Source organism: Nothobranchius furzeri, chromosome 2, assembly GCF_043380555.1.
Source record: "Nothobranchius furzeri strain GRZ-AD chromosome 2, NfurGRZ-RIMD1, whole genome shotgun sequence".
Taxonomy (NCBI): Eukaryota; Metazoa; Chordata; class Actinopteri; order Cyprinodontiformes; family Nothobranchiidae; genus Nothobranchius; species Nothobranchius furzeri.
The window spans coordinates 17223241-17242247 of record NC_091742.1 but is presented as its reverse complement, the minus strand read 5'-3'; the positions used below and the strand labels follow the sequence as shown (position 1 = coordinate 17242247).

Sequence of the window (19007 nt, the reverse complement as noted above, 5' to 3'; positions counted from 1 at the left end):
CACAGAGACTGTCTTGGTCAGCTTGCTTCTCACCCCAAACCCTCTGTCAGGAGTCTTGGTGTGACCTTTGACCCAGCAATCACCCTGGATTCTCATGTCAATTCTCTTGTTTGCTCTTCCTTCTTCCATCTCAGGAACATTGCTAAGCTGAGTCCCATGCTGTCCCGCTCTTAACTTGAGACTGTTCTCCACACCTTCATACTGCAACTCTCTTTTCACGTGTCTGAGCAGAACCTCCCTGAACCGTCTACAGGTGGTTCAGAACGTCTGTGCTCGGCTTCTGACCAAGTCCTACAAACACACCCACATCACCCCGCTTCTCCTCCAGCTTCACTGGCTGCCAGTCAACTTCAGGGTTCATTTCAAAATCCTGGTTCTGGTCTATAGGGCCTTACATGGACAAGCACCATCTTACATTGGTGATCACCTTAGTCCCTACACCCCCAGCAGGTCCCTGAGGTCCAGTGACCAAAACCTACTGGTTGTGCAGCACCAGGCTAAAGGTCAAAGGTGACAGATCATCTGCTGCTGTGGCCCCCAGACTCTGGACCTCTCTCCCCCTGAGTCTGAGATCAGTGGACTCCTTTTTTACTTTGATCTTTTTTAACCATTGTTTACATTTTTACAGTTCTTGTGACGCTCCTCCTGATCTCATCTAGAGAGGTGCTTTATAAAAACATCCTTTCTTCTTCTCTTGTTGTTTGTGTGACTTTGAATTCGGCAGGTTTCGGGTTTAGCTGCTGCAGACACATGAAACCGGATCAGGACCAGAAAATGTTTCGTTCTCATTGGCTGAGCAGCCGGAGTCGAGCCAACCAGCTGCTGAGCACAGAGGTGGAGGATTTGGTCTGTCGAGGAGCACTGGTTTTGGTACTGGTACTGGTTCTGGTACCAGCAGGCTGCGTGGAAACAGCCTCTTTGAACAGCAAGGTGGCGCTGTTGTGCAGGTTGGCGCTGATGAAGCACTGACTGCCCCTGATGTGGTCCACACCGCGGGCCGATGGGTGTCCTCGGTAGGGCAGAGGGAAGCATGGCTCCTCCTCAGGGATGGTTCTGATCTGCTCGTTACTCCGGTACCGGTGCTGGACGTCTTCACCTGTTTAGAAGGAAACGGTCCATCACTTGGCTCTGATCGCATGTCTAAAACACTACCAAAGTTCTAAGTAAGAGACTCAAAGAGTTCTGGTGGTGAGAGATCTCCAGTCCTACCTTCCTGTTGACGTGTCAGATTCTAATCCCTCAGTTTTTCCTTTAAGGTGTTGGGATTTCTATTATTCATCACACACACACACACACACACACACACACACACACACACACACACACACACACACACACACACACACGCACGCACGCACGCACGCACGCACGCACACACACACACACACACACACACACACTCACACACACACACTGTAGTACCGTTTTGGTTTGATGCTAAAACTGACCCTTAGTCCCGCCTCCTAATCCCCCCCCCCCCCCCAATTTTCAAAAACCTTTATTTTGATGCAGGAAACAGAGATCCAATATGGCTGCTGGCCCTGCTCTGGGAAATGGTAAATGAAGATTATTTTTGAATAATATCGATGATTATTGGAGACTTTAGGATAATTTGGCTGACTTTAGAACATTCCAGAATATATTACAATCATTTCAGAATGTAAAGACAGATTACTGTAGAATATTTTTGTAGATACCACTTCTAACCCTAACCCTCAAATATAGATTAGTAGAATAGTTTGAATCTTCTTCCTCTTCATCATCATCACCGATGAGACCAGCTGTTATGTAACATATAAACATATATTGGTGTATATATATATTATATATGTTATATAAATGTATGTATATTATAATATTATCTGTATGTACTGTATATATATATATATATATATATATATATATATATATATATATATATATATATATATATATATATATATATATATTATATATACATATACAAATAATATTATGTATATATTTACAAATAATATACATACATTTATATAACATATATATAATATATATACACCAATATATGTATCCTCTCCCTGGGCTGCCACCTTTCCGTGGTGGAGGGGTTTGAGTGTCTCACAGATCCTAGGAGCTAAGTTGTCTGAGGCTTTCTGCCTCTGGTAAGGTCACCCATGGCAAATAGGTCCTAGGTGAGGGATCAGACAAAGAGCAGCGCGAAGACCTCTTATGATGAATTATATAAATGGAAACTGTGTTCCCTCACCCGAACGTGGGTCACCGGGGCCCCCCTCTGGAGCCAGGCCTGGAGGTGGGGCACATTGGCGAGCGCCTGGTGGCCGGGCTTTCACCCATGGAGCCCGGCCGGACACAGCCTGAAGAGGAAACGTGGGTCCCCCTTCCCATGGGCTCACCACTCATGGGAGGGGCCAAAGGGGCCGGGTGCAGTGTGTGACGGGTGGTAGTCGAGGGCGGGGACCTTGGCGGTCTGATCCTCAGCTACAGAAGCTGGCTCTTGGCACATGGAATGTCACCTCTCTGGTGGGGAAGGAGCCTTAGTTGGAGTGTGAAGTTAAGAGGCTCCGACTAGATATAGTCGGACTTACCTCAACGCATGGCTCTGGCTCTGGAACCAGTTTCCTTGAGAGGGGTTGGACTTTCTACCACTCTGGAGTTGCTCCCACTGAGAGGCGCCGAGCAGGGGTGGGCATACTAGTTGCCCCCCATCTTGGTGCCTGCATGTTGGGGTTTACCCCAGTAAATGAGAGGGTAGCCTCCCTCCGCCTAGATGTGGGGGGACGGGTTCTGACTGTGGTCTGTGCTTATCCACCAAACTACAGTTCAGACTACCAACCCTTTTTGGAGACCTTGGAGGGGGTGCTGGAGAGTGCTCCTTCCGGTGACTCCCTCGTTCTGCTGGGGGACTTTATTGCTCATGTGGGCAACGACAGTGAGACCTGGAGAGGTGTGGTTGGGAGGAACGGCCCCCCTGATCTGAATTCGAGTGGTGTTTTGTTATTGGACTTCTGTGCCAGTCATGGATTGTCCATAATGAACACCATGTTCAGACATAAAGGTGTCCATATGTGCTCTTGGCACCAGGATACCTTAGGCCGCAGCTCGATGATCGACTTTGTTGTTTCGTCTGACCTGAAGCCGCATGTCTTGGACACTCGGGTGAAGAGAGGGGCGGAGCTGCCAACTGACCACTACCTGGTGGTGAGTTGGCTCAGATGGTGGGGGAGGATGCTGGTCAGACCAGGCAGGCCCAAACGTATCGCGAGGGTCTGCTGGAAATGTCTGGCAGAGTCTCCTGTCAGAAGGAGCTTCAATTCCCACCTCCGACAGAACTTCCAAAATGTTCCAGGGGAGGCGGGGGACATTGAGTCTGAATGGACCTACGTTCCTACCTTCACCTATGGTCATGAGTTTTGGGTAGTGACCGAAAGAACGAGATCACGGATACAAGCGGCTGAAATGAGTTTTCTCCACAGGGTGCCTGGGCTCTCCCTTAGAAATAGGGTGAGAATCTTGGCCATTCGGGAGGGGCTCGGAGTAGACCCGCTGCTCCTCCACATCGAGAGGAGCCAGTTGAGGTGGCTTGGGCATCTGGTCAGGATGCCTCCTGGATGCCTCCCTGGTGAGGTTTTCCGGGCACGTCCAACCGGGAGGAGACCTAAAGGTAGACTCAGGACACGGTGGAGGGACTAGTCTCTCACCTGGCCAGGGAATGCCTTGGGATTCCCCCGGAGGAGCTGGCCCCAGTGGCTGGGGAGAGGGAAGTCTGGGCCTCTTGTGGGTTTAGGGTTCAGGAAGACCGAACGCCTCCAAGCCCCGCGCTGATTGGTGGAATGGCACCATGATGCTAACTGTGACTAGCTCTGTCTCTGTTGATTGGTTGACGTTGGGCCTATAAAGGGTTAAACCTTTAACTCAAAGCTTTGGTCTTCAGACATGAATTCTGCTGTTTTGGGTTTCAGAACAGGTTGGTCTGCTCGTAATAACCAACCTGATTCATCATCCTGATTGCAACTTGCTGATTCGTTGCAGGGTCCTTGTGTCACCATCTCCCCATAAATCCACACAGTGATAATTACATGGCATAACTAGTACACAATAGATCTAATTAAGGTTTTTTTTATCAACAGAACCAGCACAAACAGGTTCTACTTAGCTGTAGAGTAGAACCAACCCCAGCCCGAGTTTACCTGGAGTGCCACGCCTGGACAACACATCAGAGACACGCAGAACCGAGTCCACAGGCATGGAAACAGGTCGGGGTTTACCTGCAAACAGAAAGCTTTAGGTGGAGACAGAACCAAGGTTCTGGTTGGTCTTTTTAGGTTTTTAATTAGCTTCAGCTTTTACAGTCACAGCGAGCAGAGGAGCGCTGCCTGAAGCGGACCGGAACCGCCTGTTTGACATCAGGTAGAGACTCCGTAGCAGAGACACGCTGCTGAACATCTGCATCCACAAGCAAATTTGGAGACCTGGGACGACAATTCCCTCCAGAGGACACATTTTGTCTGTAGGAGGACACTTCAATGTCAGAGAGAACGAGACAGAAGAAAGGACGAGAGTCTCACAGGTCGGTCCGGATCATGGGCCTTACAGTGGGATGCACGGCGCTGCAGGGGGAATGGACAGATATGGACACGTCTTCCTGCTTTTCCCTGAAACATCTGTGGGTTCTGGAGGCCTGAACTGACCAGGACCAACCTGACAGAGGAAACACAGGGGGCGGAGCTTAGGCAGAGTGAAAACCGATAGAGAAATAAACAGGAAGTGAACTAATGCTAAACTACAATCAAACAGAACCAGAACCAGGAGGTTTTTAGCTGATGGTTATTACTCCTGTGACGTCAAAGGTCAAGAACCTTTGCAGGGAAACACTTTAGCTCAGACTGACATCTCCAAGCAGACATCACTGAAGACCTGTGTAAACTTGACCTGCAGCTTGAGGAATGGGAACATAGTGAGTTAGGGTTCAGACGAACAACACTTCTCAGAAGAGCTCCATCTGTCCTCCATTTGGGGGCAAGGGTCACCTGCACAAGTGGCGGCCTCCAACGGAGGTTTTTGAGAGGTGCAGGTGCAGATTCAGATGTTCCACGTGGTCTTTTCTTCAACAACAAGACAATCCTCCCAGATTCTGCCCGTAGCTTATTCACCATGTGTTTTAGCTGCCACCCCACCTGGACCAATCACAGACAAAAACTCATTAATGCCGTTACCCGTGTCCTGTCCGTCTCCCGCCGTTACCTGTGTCCTGTCCGTCTCCCGCCGTTACCCATGTCCTTTCTGTCTCCTGCCGTTGCATGTGTCCCATCCGTATCCAGCTGTTACCCTTATCCCGTCCATCTCCAGCCGTTACCCGTGTCCCGTCTGTCTACCGCTGTTACCCGTGTCCCGTCTGTCTCCCACCTTTACCCGTGTCCCGTCTGTCTCCCGCTGGTACCCGTGTCCTGTCTGTCTTCAGCTATTACCCGTGTCCCGTCCCTTTCCAGCTGTTAGCTGGGTCCTAGCTCACCACGGTCTGCTGGTTGACCTGGACCACTTCATCTCCAGCGTGAATCCTCTGAGTTTTCTCTGCAGGAGACTGATGAGTAGAAAGGAAACCAGGTCAGCGACAGAATCAGATGGGACCCTGAACCCTGGTCTGAGGTATCTGAGTTGTGGGACTCACATTGTCTGTGGTTCCTGTGATGATATGAAGTCCATCATATGTGGACTTGATATAGAGTCCCTGGAAAATGGACCAGAGTCAGGTTGGGTGAACTCCTCACATGGTTCCTGCTCTGGTGCTCATTTGGGAGAAGAACTGTCCTGGATTCATTTAGATCTGAACTCACCAGTACCTCCCCAGGCTTGATGTTGGGGATGTGAACTTCTTCCAGGCAGGATGCTTCTTGTTCTAAGGGATCAGAGGTCACCTGGACAGTCTTCTCACAGACACCATTCAGAGCCTGGGACTGCAAAAGAACACAGGAAATCAGACTGTGCTTCTGACTTCAGAGGGAACATGCAACAGGAAGTGTTATCTAAGACAGGAAGTGGATACTCCTGAACAAACATTTTCACATCAGGAAAAGGAAGTGAGCAAGCTCCTGCTCCGGCTTCCCTTCATTTAGACAGAGCAGGAAGAATCAGGACTCACCACTTCCAGGATCTTCTCTTCCATCTGAAAAATGGCGAGGTCCTGAAGGTAAACAGATAAAAGTCAGCTCTACCTCAGAGACCCTGGGACAAATGTCACAGAACCAACAGAACCCTCAGGCCATCAAGGGCCAGGAGAACGTCTGAGAGCTAAAACCTTCACCTGGACCTGAGTTACTTCCAAGTCTTCCTTCGGTTTCTTTAGGACGTCCTCCTCAGAAGAGGACACGCCCCCTTTCTAGATACACAGACACATCCTTTCTAGGGTATTTATGAAGAAAGCAGAATGCTTGCTCTTTGTGCGTGTGCGTGCGTGTGCGTGTGCGTGTGTGTGTGTGTGTGTGTGTGTGTGTGTGTGTGTGTGTGTGTGTGTGTGTGTGTGTGTGTGTGTGTGTGTGTGTGTGTTGAGCTGTGAAGTAGCCCTGGGGGACGCCGACACAGGCACCACGACTCCGTCCAACCAGCACCAGCAGGTGTCTTGCCCAAGGACACAACAGCAGCATTCTCTGGCAGAGCTGGGATTGAACCTGCAACCTGCTCCTGAGCTGCTGCCCCTAACTCAGATAATCAGTTTTACATTGACAGTTTCCTGAGAGACATGAACACCACGGACCTTCTGGACGGTGGAGGTGAGCTCCAGACACAGCTGGATGATGGAGCTTTTGGTGGATGTGAAGTCATGGCTGCTGATGGGAGAACTCCTGGAGAAACAGGAACAAACATTGGGTTGGGTCAAGTCAGGTCTACAAGCACGGCCCAAGCTCCCGTATGAGACCAGTTTGCCTGAAGAGAACAAGAACCAGTTTATCTACTGAACTGGTCCAACTGCAGATAAAGGGGTCTTCATGTGTTACAGAGACCTGCAGCAGGAATGTTCACATCTGCTCATAAGGAACTGGGCCTGAGTCCAGACAGTGGCTAGACTGACCCACAGGAAGTGGCCTAAGGCCACTAACCCAGAGGTCCTGGTCATCTAGGATGAACGTCTGTGGGTCCACAACCACAGAAGCACCAACAGGTTCTTGTCATTTGTTTTCTGACTCCTCCTCCTGTCAGCTGTTCAGCCTGCTTTCATCATGTCCCACCTGCTGGGCTGAGTCAGAACTTCACGGCTCCAGCTGGTCCAGAACTCTGCTGCCAGATTCTTGACCGCTACAAGAAGGATCACATGGCCACATCACGCCATGCTGACTTCTCTGCAGTGGCTCCCAGTGTTTTAGTCGGGGTTTTTTTTACTGCTTTTTATTCAGTGTACTTTTTATTACTACTACTATAGTATTGTGTCCTGTTCAGCACCTCGGGCCTTCAGAAGGTGGTAGAAGGTGCTTTAGAAGGTGGTAGAAGGTGGCTTAGAAGGTGGTAGAAGGTGCCTAAGGAGGTGGTAGAAGGTGCCTTAGAAGGTGGTAGAAGGTGCCTAAGAAGGTGGTAGAAGGTGCCTTAGAAGGTGGTAGAAGGTGCTTTAGAAGGTGGTAGAAGGTGCTTCAGAAGGTGGTAGAAGGTGCTTTGGAAGGTGGTAGAAGGTGCCTTAGAAGGTGGTAGAAGGTGCCTTAGAAGGTGGTAGAATGTGCCTTAGAAGGTGGTAGAAGGTGCCTTAGAAGGTGGTAGAATGTGCCTTAGAAGGTGGTAGAAGGTGCCTTAGAAGGTGGTAGAAGGTGCCTAAGAAGGTGGTAGAAGGTGCTTTAGAAGGTGGTAGAAGGTGCCTTAGAAGGTGGTAGAAGGTGCTTTAGAAGGTGGTAGAAGGTGCTTCAGAAGGTGGTAGAAGGTGCCTTAAAAGGTGGTAGAAGGTGCCTAAGAAGGTGGTAGAAGGTGCCTTAGAAGGTGGTAGAAGGTGCCTTAGAAGGTGGTAGAAGGTGCCTTAGAAGATGGTAGAAGGTGCATTAGAAGGTGGTAGAAGGTGCCTTAGAAGGTGGTAGAATGTGCCTTAGAAGGTGGTAGAAGGTGCCTTAGAAGGTGCCTAAGAAGGTGGTAGAAGGTGCTTTAGAAGGAGGTAGAAGGTACCTAAGAAGGTGGTAGAAGGTGCCTTAGAAGGTGGTAGAAGGTGCATTAGAAGGTGGTAGAAAGGTGCCTTAGAAGGTGCTTTAGAAGGTGGTAGAAGGTGCTTTAGAAGGTGGTAGAAGGTGCTTTAGAAGGTGGTAGAAGGTGCTTTAGAAGGTGGTTGAAGGAGCTTTAGAAGGTGGTAGAAGGTGCCTCGGAAGGTGGTAGAAAGGTGCCTCAGAAGGTGGTAGAAGGTGCGTTAGAAGGTGGTAGAAGGTGCTTTAGAAGGTGGTAGAAGGTGCTTTAGAAGGTGGTAGAAGAAGCCTTGGAAGGTGGTGGAGGGTGCTTTAGTCGTTTTTTTTTTTAGACCAGTTTTGGTTCTGATCCAGTGTTCACGTTTCCCAACACCAGCACCAGAGACGGGTCACCTACCTGTCCAACCAGGACAACAAACTCTTGGCGGCTGTGATCAGGTCCATAACGGCGCTGAGGAACTCATAGGAGGGTTGATGGGAGTTCTGGTTCTGATAGGTCGGGGTCTTCCTGTGCTGGGTCACGGCACTGCTCAGGTTCTGATGAGCTGCTCTCATCTTTCCCATCAGAGTTCTCAGGAGGTCCGACTCAAGGCCCAGGTTCTGTTCAGGTAGAGAAGGAATCCTGTTACACACTTAAGAGGTGTGTGTGTGTGTGTGTGTGTGTGTGTGTGTGTGTGTGTGTGTGTGTGTGTGTGTGTGTGTGTGTGTGTGTGTGTGTGTGTGTGTGTGTGTGTTGTTGGGAGGGGCTCCATCTGTTTCCTGTCTCAGGAAGGTCAGACAGGAAGTGGTTCCATCAGAACCTCAGATGGAGATTAAATCAGAGTCACTCTGAACCAGAACCCCCCTCCCTCCCAGTTACCAACCAGAGAACAGAGCAGGTCTACAGCCTCCAGAAGGAGCTCCTGGTGTCTGACTCGCGCCACACCCAGAGACAGCAGGTCCTGGTGGGACATACTGAGCAGCTGTTTTCCATCAACCCGCTGGTTCTGGAAGGATGGGATGTACAGCTGGAGGCTGTCATCCAGACCTGGAACACAGAGAGGCCTGAGCTACATCAGGACCATCAGAACAAAACCTGATCAGGACCTTCTGCAGAACATCTGAACTCTCCTTTTAGGCCCAACAGACTTCTCAGAACCGTGACCCAGATGCCCCCTGCAGCTAAAGTTCCGCCTCTGATCAAAGTAAAAGAGCTGGCACCGAGGTTCTAGAGCAAAACCCAGAGAACAGAACCAGCCGGACCTTTTAAAGGAGTCTCACAAACATCTAATCCTACCTTCTTCTGGGTGGACATTCAACAGTCTGTATGTGAAATACTTATAGATGGAAACTAGGGCTTCCTGGGATCACTCAGAACCAGAACCAGAGATATTCCCTGTTCCTTCTCTGGGCCAAAATGTGACCTGGGTGTGGAGCAGAGATTAATGAAATCTTCAAATTTAATCAAATTAATCATTTATTTTGTTTCCAAGTGACCTGCTGCTCTGAGATTTAAGGAACAAAAGTTCAAAGGAAGCAGATCAAAAACTGCTTCAGCTTCAAAAACAAACACCCAGAGGTCCAAGATGGAGGCTGAAGGGTGTGAAAACCACTGGAGCAGCATGGCGCCATTGGACCGTTTCCTGAGCTTCAGACGACAGGATCTTACTTCCTGATATATTGACATCTCTCCTCTGATTGGCTAACAGCAACATGACTCTACCACTGACTCTGCTCTGCAACGTTGGTTTTATCTCCACCAATAACACAAGTCTGGAGGAGTTCTGCTGTGTGGTGGAGTTGCTAATGCTAACGGTTAGCTTCTAGCAGACATTCTCTGCTGTTTCTGTGCCAGTGTGAGTGTCCTGTCACAATGTCCCGATTGATCATGTGCCCTGGCTATTTGGCCAAGGGGATGTCCCTTTGGCTGACTTGTTAGTGCGTATGACTCTCACCCGGGAGTCTGGGGATCGAATCCCGTCCGGGCCCTCGTTTATCCACCTTGCCACATTTCCTGGACTAAACCAACAACAGCCTTCCCCGTCGTGAGTCAGAAGGGTGATTCATGAATGTTAGTGACGGTGTGACGTAGATCTGTCAGGCTTTTCTATCCTAGAGTTTCACCGTCTGTTTTCTATCAGAAGCTACTGCAGGAGATAGGTGTAGGAGACTATTTTCATGTTCAGCCAGCATGAAACTCTCAGAGTGACCCGTTAGGATCAGAGATGAGCATTAAAACACAGTTTTAGTGTTCCACACCTTTAAATCCATCCATCCATGATGACCTTGTCTTCTCTCCAGACTGACCTCCTAAACAACACCCGTTTGAACGGGAATAAAGCGGCTCTTTTGCTCTGCGTCATGGAAACGTGGGTTGCACCGGGTGAGTCATCTCCCACAACTGACAGTGTCCGCCGGACTGTCTGGTGATGCGTGGTGGAGGCTGCCGGGCCGAGACGGGGCTTGCTGACTGTGTACTGGTTCAACCCGACTCTGAAAGCCCTCACTGGGGTATCTGGCTCCTAGATCTGGAGAAGTCTGAACAGTTCTTTTATAAGCAAATATGCTGACTTTTTATCAGACTCTCTCCCAAGATATGATCAAGTATAGTTGTTTAGTGGGATTTTAATATTCACATCTACTGTCCATCAAAGCCATTGGTGGGACATTTTCTTGAGGTCCTGGACTCATTTGGTCTCCAGCAGATGGTCCTAGTCATGCTGGTGCCCACACCTAGGACTCGGTTTGATCATTTGGACTACATGTGCCTGCTCTGAATGTGGAGCTGGTGATTTTTACAGACCATTCATTGGTTGTAATCAACATCTGGTTTGCTGGCTAAGAAGCAGGTACATCTGGCCTGCCACAACCATCCACTTATCATCCATTCTGAATGAAGAGACTCTGTCCCCAACAACCCTGGATCCTTAGATGTGGATTCACTGCTTCACTCATTCAACAGTACCTAAGATGGACCCAGTTGCCCCTCTAAAAGGAAGAAAACTTCCTCTGACCCCTGGCTGAAGGATCTGACCCCTGGCCTCAGAGTGTTTAGAGCAACAATGGAAAAAGGGTGGCTGGCTATCTCTAAACAGCTCTTCTCTTGTCGCAACTTCATCCTGCCAGCTCTGCAGAAGAAGGAGACATCGTTCTGAACTCCTCCTTTGGCAGCGTTGGGAGTCTGAAATGTTCCCTCACAGGAGGCTTCTGAGGTGGAAACTGGGCAGTTCTGGTTGTTGTCACCGGTTCTGCTGCGCACATCCGTTCTGTTTCACTTTGGTTTGCTCATGTCTTTTTATTTAATGGTGGGTTAACCGCAACGTGTATATTATATATATATATATATACACACACACACACACTAATCCCTGCTGTTACGTCGACATGTGTTCCCCCCTCGAGATCTGTTTCTTTTGCACCCAGCTGCAAGTGGAAACGACCCAATCACAAAAAATAACCCTCACCCTAACCACAACCACCCTGTCACCAAAAACTGATGTTTTGCATAACTTTAGAAAATATTATGTGTAGCACAATTTTCATGTTTGTTTCAGGGTTATGGTTAGGGTAAGGGTTGGGGTTAGGACACATGTGGATGCTTCAAACTCGCAGCTGGGTGCAAAAGAAACAGACCTCGAGGGGGGAACACATATCGATGTAACACCTGCAAACCTGAGTGTGAGTAGATCTGTCTGGCTTTTCTAATCCAAGTTTCATCGTCAGAGAAAACGTATTTCCGTGATCTCGTTCTTTCAGTCACTGCCGGTCACTGCCCAAAGCTCGTGACCAGATGTGGGTAGGAAGGATCAACCGGTAAATCGAGAGCTTTGCCCTCTGGCTCAGCTCTCTCTTCTCCACTGGTTCTCATCCCAGCTGCTTCACACTCAGCTGTGGATTGCTCCAGAAAGAGCTGGAGATCACGTTCTGATGAAGCCAACAGGACCACATCCTTCTCAAAAAGCAGAGACCCGATCCTCAGGCCACCAAGACGGATCCCCTCAACACCTTGGCTGCTTGTCCATAAAATTTAAGAGCAGCCTGTGCAACGGAAACGAGCTGGATCCTAAATCTGGATCAGCTGATCACCGCTCAACAAGTCTTCACACATTACAGAGGACTGTTTTGGAGGAAAGCTCAGCTCCTCCACTAGTACATGACCAGAACATGTGCCAGGCTGTGGGCGTGGCTCACACTTTGATCTGATCTGAAATTGTTGTCTTTCTGCTCCAAAGGTGTCAAACCTGTCCCAACGTCAGCTGAGAGCTGTCAGGGCGCCAAAGAAACGTAGATGTGTCTGAACGTGTCTGAAGAATCTACACAAGCATGGGCCCACCCAGAACCACTCCAGACTTAACCCACATTCAGTCCGTCCAGACCAGGGCGCGCGCTAAACACATTTGTTGGCGTTTGTCGGTCACGTAGACAGGTTTTAAGTCGCACCCTGACTCGTGCAGGTCCGCAGACATGACACACGCAGAACATTATGGAAATCACAAACTCAATACTGTAAAGCAAAGTTTCTACATCAGTCATCTCAATCTTCACTCTCAGTGGACTGATCTCAGCTGCCGGATGTTCTGGTTCGGGACTCACCTCTCATCCAATCCAGAACCTGCTGCGGACTCCACTCACTCACAGCCTCCATGGAGCCACGCGCACCTGGCTGTGAAAGTTCGGTCAGAACCGGATGGAAACTTCTGTTGAAACCGGACTAACCCAAACTAAAAACCTAAACCTGGGACTGGAGGTAGTGTCAGAACCGAGCCCGCTTCTCTCTGAAGACTTCAGACCCGGTAACGGATCTCGGACTCATAAGCGCGCGACCAACGCGCAACTTTGCGCGTTTCCTCCAACCATAAATGAGCGTGTCAGTGCTGCCACCAGGCGGTGATGACTCAGCATTACCGCTACGTGGTTAAGTGATCCAAGTCCGATTCTTGCTGTTTTCTCTCTTTTGACATGAATTTTCCCTCCAAACGGTTCCTTCACTTTTGTTTCCACCAACAGATTTTATTTAGAAACGTTTTTCAAGCAAAGAGCTTCACAGAGTAATTCAAGTGACCCCAATCCCCCTTAAAAGCATTAGTCATATGCGTGCGCGCACACACACACACACACACACATACACATGCGCACACACATACACATATACACACGCGCGCGCACACAAACAAACACACACCAGTAAAAACTGTATATTCAGCTGAGTCCAGGTGAGCCAAATAAGGTAAGGCAAAGAAACGCCATTAGAGGAGCCGTCTGGCCCGGCAGCATCGGGTCTTCCACAGCAACCAGTCATGGTGCTCAGAGTTTCTGTTGCAGTTGAAAGTTTGGAAGTTCTGATTTAAGCAGGATAATAAATGATGTATTCACCCTTTCATAATCATGGTAATGCTTTTTGTTGATAATGAATTAAATGCACTAAACATTTGACATCAAATCTCATAAGAATCAAACAGATGAACAGACAAAAACAACTTTACACTTAAAAATACACATTTTTAAAAAGGAAGGTTTTCATTTATTTTACCAACATCGACGGTCTGGGGGACTCTGTGTCATGTTCTGTGTCCCTTTGTTCCCCAGCCCACCAGTTCCAGGTTCTCCTTTTGTGTTTCATGGCGCCCTCATGTGTCCTTTGTCTGCGTCTTTCCCATGTACATGTCAGTATGTACAGTCTATGGTCTTTCCCCATGTGTCTCCTAATGTTTCTCCATCACTCTCTGGATTCCCTTTTGTGTTCTCTTAGCGCCCTCATGTGTCTTTTGTCTGCATCTCTGTTGTGTGTCTTAAGTTATAGCCACAGCCTCTTGTTCCCCAGTTCATAGTTTGTGTGTCTCAGTATGTGTATGTGTTTGTGTGAGTTCTTCCCTTAGTCTTTAGGTTTAGTTTTGTGTTTTACATAGTGTTAGGTTTATCTGCCCTCCACTGGTTCTCTTCCCCATCCAGATAATTGTTGTCACCTGCCTTCCCTCCAGCCTCACTCCACACACCTGCTTCCTGTTTCCCTAATTGCTCCTCCCTGTCTATATAAGCCCTCCTTGTCTCATTGTTCTTGTCGGTCCATTGTTGTTTGTCAGCGTTATTAGTCCTGTCAGTCTGCTCGTTCCTCTGGTGTTTTTTGACTCCCTGGATTCTTGGATTTTGGCTCCCTCCCTGTTCTTGGATTTATTCTTTATTTTGGACACATCCTACAATAAAAGGATTTTCTTTATTTAAACTCCTGCCTCGTGTCATCCTGGGTTTTGCAATTTGGGTCCTACTCTCCTAAACGTGACACTCTGAGGTGTTCTGAGAGAGCGTTCCACAGACGCAGAGCGGATGCTTTAGACCTGTCACCCATGGTCTTCAGCCGTGTCCTGGGCACAACCAGGAGCTGCCGCTGGCCTGCTCTGGTTCTGGTAGAGGTGTGTGGGGAAAGGAGATCAGTGAGGTTTGTGGGGGCCACACCCTGCAGACAGTGATGGGTGTGCAGGAGGATCTTGTATTCTATGTGAAGGTGGACAGGGAGCCAGTGAAGGGATTGGAGGATGGAGGTAATGTGCTCAGGTTTCTGCACCCCCATTAGGACCCTGGCAGCACTATTCTGGACAAACTGGAGCTTTTGGAGGCTCCTGCCAGGGCTCCCCAACAGAAGTCTGTTGCAGTAGTCCAGCCTACAGGAGGCAAAGGCGTGGACGAGCTTCTCTGCAGCTGAAAGGGAAAGAGAGGGACGCAGTTTGGAATGTTACAGAGATGGAAATGGTAAATGGCCTGTAATTGATATAGCACCTTCTAGAGTCCTGGAACCTGCCATGGTGCTTTACAACACCATCAGTCATTCACCTATTCACACACACATTCATACAAAAAAGAAAAAAAGAGGTTTTGCTAATTGAGGTGACATGTTTGTCAAAGGAAAGGTAGGCGTCAAACTTGACCCCGAGGTTAATAACAGAGGGAAAGAGGGTAATCGTATTGCCAAGGAACGAAACGGATGTAACGGGAGAAGAGTGAAGTTGGTGGGGCGATCAGATTTGACTGGCTTCTGTTTTAGAGTCATGTGTCAGGCGTGCTGGAGAGTGAAACGGAGGTGAGGATCCACACGTGGGTGAAGAAGGAGGCAGGCAGGCAGACAGGAACATTAAAACATAGATTTTAATCAGGAACATGCAGGACAATGAAACAATGAGCCAACCAGATAAAATGGACTAACAGGGTTTAAATACATGAGGAGCTGGGACCTTGGGTGACTGGGAGACGAGAGGCAGGTGGGAGCAATTAACATGGACACAGGACGAAACAGAATGGGGAGACAGGACAGGGTGTGACACCATGCAGCTGCAGAAATTTTTTATTCATCCATGCCCCGATCTCCCCCAGATAGGAGGTGTGGCAGAGGGGGTCTCAGAGGTTGGATGAGGAAAACGAAATAAAGAAAGTAAATCTGTGTTTTGTGATCAGTTTAATTTGACATGAACACGACAAACACACTTTCTTGACCATCTTTGTGAGTAAAAAAAAGTGTAGAAATAAAAACGAACAACGTGTGTTATTAGGGAAATAGCGTGCGAGCGGTATTGATGCATGATTGCGCATGCGTTGTGAGCGGTTCTGATACTTTTTGGGTCGCAGCCGCTCGCAGCGCCACTTCAACAGTGCGATACCCTCACGAGGGACGAGCAAAATATCAAACACACCAGAAGTCCGTGTGAGCTCACGATTGCTGATCGGTAGCTGGTCACATGGTGTTAATCGCCTCTCGTAACCCCCTGTACACTACACAACGCTCAGCGCAAAACTCGCCCCGATCTCGTGGATTCCCGCACGAGTGGAAAATCGGCTCAAAAAAGTGAAAAAGTTGCACAGTGTACGCACGGCTACTGCCCCCGCGACCCGACTCCGGATAAGCGGATGAAAATGGATGGATGGGTATTGGAATTCTTAAAATTTGGAAGTTACTTTATTAATGCTGTTAAAACACTGACTGTAGCAGTTCTGTTAAACTCCCATGGGGGACCAGTCAGGGATTTCCTATCTCGGGGTATTAAACAAGGTGACCCAGCTGCTCCCTTTTTGTTCTCATTAGTTATGCAAATGTTGATGCTACAGCTACAGGAGGACTCATTTGAAGGGATCAGTATCGGGGGGCAGGTTGTTAAGTGTTGTCAGTTAGCTGATGATACAGCTATTTTTTTGAAAGACGAGAATCAGGTCATTAAAGGGTTGGTGTTGGAAAGGCCACCAGGTGGCACACTTGCGCACTCACTCTCTCAGAGCAGAGCTGACGACAGAGCAGAGGAGACCACCAAGCTGAGCAGGTGGAGAAGCACATGAGACAGCAGAGTGGAGAGTTTTACTAAGCTAATTCCCAGGTTAAGTCAGTTTTGTGTGCGTGAATGACTGCTAAACCACACTCACCTACCAACATCCTTGTTAATGTGAAAGAGTAGAATACTCATTGCTTAGCCCTGCATCATTGTTCTGCGTGCCCCTGTGCATTGCTGTTGCTACTACTTTTCACCTGAGAATAAAGAGGTCAAGTTGAAATAAAGCCTGAACCTGTGTTCTTACCGACACCCCAGGAAGACACCCTTTAACTCCCTCCCTGGTACAGTCCATCTACCTACTAACAATCTAACAGTTGGAATGCATAAACGCTTTTTCTTCAGTATCTGGGCTTGCTATAAATAAAAAAAATGCAACTTGATTCCTCTTAAAGAAAAGAGGATGATTAAAGAGGATGATATCCTAAAAGAAATTGAAGGGATTCCAGTTAAAGAAGTTAATTACTTAGGTATTACAAAATGTCATAGTCAGTCTGAGAGGGTAACGTCAAAATTTCAGCATTTGATTCCAAAAATAAAGCACCAATTTGATTTATGGCTCATGAGGGATTTATCTCTTAAAGGCAGAATTCTCCTGTCAAAAACAGAAGGAATGTCTCGATTAGTACACCCAGCAAAATGTTAGATGTTCCAAAATGTTTTATAAAATGCATGAATACCTTTATATGGAGAAATAAATCTCACTATTTGAATAGAACTACACTTAATATCTCGTATAGTCAAGGAGGCATAAACATGTTAGATTTTAATAGTGCAAATACTACTTTTAAGCTGAATTGGATAAATACTATATAAAAAATATAAACTATGGTATTTCATACCTAACCTTGTTTTTAAAACCGTGGGAGTTATAGAATTTCTTTTACATTATGACTTTGATGTTAAAATTCCCATCAAGTTATCTAACTTTATAGGCAGGCGTCATGTTGGCTTCTTATACACAAAAATAATTTTTCCCCACACAAGCACCTGATTTGGAATAACAAATTCATTAAATATAAAAAGTAAATCAATATACTATGAAAAATTGCTGCAGGTTATTATTAGGTTTCTCAGTTGATGAATAATAACGGCCTTCTGTTTACTGAGTTTCTCAAAACTTATATTCCAATCGCTGTGAAAGACTACTTGATAATTTTTGATGCAATTCCACCTGGTTAAATTAGATTACAAAACAAGAACCAAATGTACCACCAGAAGATCTTTTAATGGAATCCATATTCTGGACAAAAAATGTAATAGATTTTTCAGAAATGTAGTTCATGCGCAAACAATTCCTAAATGTCAGTTCTATTGAGAGAATACAATAAGTAAGTAAGTAAGGTCAGACTATTGCTGATTAATATATGGTCAACAAAACTAAGTTCATTTCACAAATCATTGAATATATCTTACAAAATATAAAAGTTGGTTGACTCATGTACGTTCTGTAATTCAGTTTCTTAATCACACCTGTTCTGTGTATTTGTTAATTTTTGGTGTGAGACAGAAAACTTTCACTATGTCTTGATTTAAATTACATCCATCCAATCCAATCCAATTTTATTTATAAAGCGCATTCACAAGGCATTACAACCAAACAAGGCGCTGTACACTAAAAATGTTGGTTAATTAAACAGGCGTTATATAAACATATCAAACACAGATAAAAGATAAAAAGGAAATACAACAAAATTCCCAAAAATAACAGCTAAAAATCAATAAGACACAGGGTGAAGTAAAAATAGGAAAAAACATTTTACAAAGAACCTCAATAATACGGAAGTCGATAATTGTGGAGTCAGTTTATAAACAGAGCAGATGTCAGTGAGGTTCATAATTATGTGGTATAAGCTAGGTTGAAGTAGTGAGTTTTCAGGCGTGATTTAAAAATGCTAGCTGTTGGTGCTAGCCTCACTAGCAGTGGTAATGTGTTCCACAGCTTGGGTGCACAGACAGAGAAAGCCCTCTCTCCACGGCTTTTTAAACGTGCATTGGGAACCGCTAGGAGGAGCTTATCTTCAGACCTGAGAGCACGCGGCGGGTTGTAGTAATGGACCAGTTCACACAGATATGGAGGAGCTTGATGGTTCAAGGATGTGAGATATACGTGTGAGATATCTTCTTAAATCACATTCGTTCATTCTTAATCTGATTCTGATTTTATTTGGGAAATTTCATATTCCTAGTGGTTCAACACAAGCCCCAATATAAATATAAGACTGAGTTAAGAATCAATTTTGCTACTTTACAAGGTATGACTTGTCCGAAAGCTATTAGAACTCCAAGTTACTGGGTATGTTGATGCCTTTATTTCAAAAGGAATCTTTTAAATACCCCCTCTTTTGTCCTTTTAGTTTGCTTGTTAGATTGGTCTTATTTTGTATTAATTACTGTAGCAAGTGGGAGTTGGCTAGCCTAGTGAACTAGACCAAATTCTTGCTTTGCAAAGAATGGTCTAGGCATTCTAACCCTAACCCTAACCCTGGAACCTCTAACCCTAATCCTAACCCTAACCCTAACCCGAACCTCAGCAGCTCCTACCAGGACTCTGGCTAGCCAATCACAGCTCTCTAGAGGG

The 19007-nt window shown here is 46.9% G+C and overlaps 1 protein-coding gene across 3 annotated transcripts; it reads right to left on the bottom strand.

Moving 5' to 3' along the window:
• Nucleotides 1–549: 549 nt before the first annotated feature.
• On the bottom strand, nt 550–12900 carry cnksr3 (cnksr family member 3). 3 transcript variants are annotated; one of them, XM_054748466.2, is made up of 13 exons: nt 12714–12900; nt 9005–9168; nt 8539–8741; nt 6746–6833; nt 6134–6175; nt 5829–5948; nt 5663–5722; nt 5507–5575; nt 5025–5171; nt 4589–4695; nt 4345–4502; nt 4185–4262; nt 550–1096 (listed from the first exon to the last, which is right to left on the bottom strand). In XM_054748466.2, exons 1-13 carry the CDS (start codon nt 12763–12765, stop codon nt 786–788), a joined length of 1599 nt encoding a protein of 532 aa, XP_054604441.2. In that variant the 5' UTR covers nt 12766–12900; the 3' UTR covers nt 550–785. The 3 variants fall into 3 exon arrangements, with proteins under 3 accessions (XP_054604441.2, XP_054604442.2, XP_054604443.2); XM_054748467.2 differs by having other exon boundaries at nt 9005–9185; nt 12714–12838; XM_054748468.2 differs by lacking the exon at nt 9005–9168 and having other exon boundaries at nt 12714–12843.
• Between the last annotated feature and the right edge of the window lie 6107 nt (nt 12901–19007).

Bases quoted from the DNA above. Each gene is read 5' to 3' on its own strand.
- cnksr3 (XM_054748466.2), bottom strand. From the start codon at position 12,765: ATGGAGGCTGTGAGTGAGTGGAGTCCGCAGCAGGTTCTGGATTGGATG. The intron at 6,834-8,538 runs GTAGGTGACCCG...CTGTTTCTCCAG, and splicing joins TTGTTGTCCTGGTTGGACAG to GAGTTCTCCCATCAGCAGCC. The intron at 6,176-6,745 runs GTCCGTGGTGTT...GTTTACCTTCAG, and splicing joins TCACCTCCACCGTCCAGAAG to GACCTCGCCATTTTTCAGAT.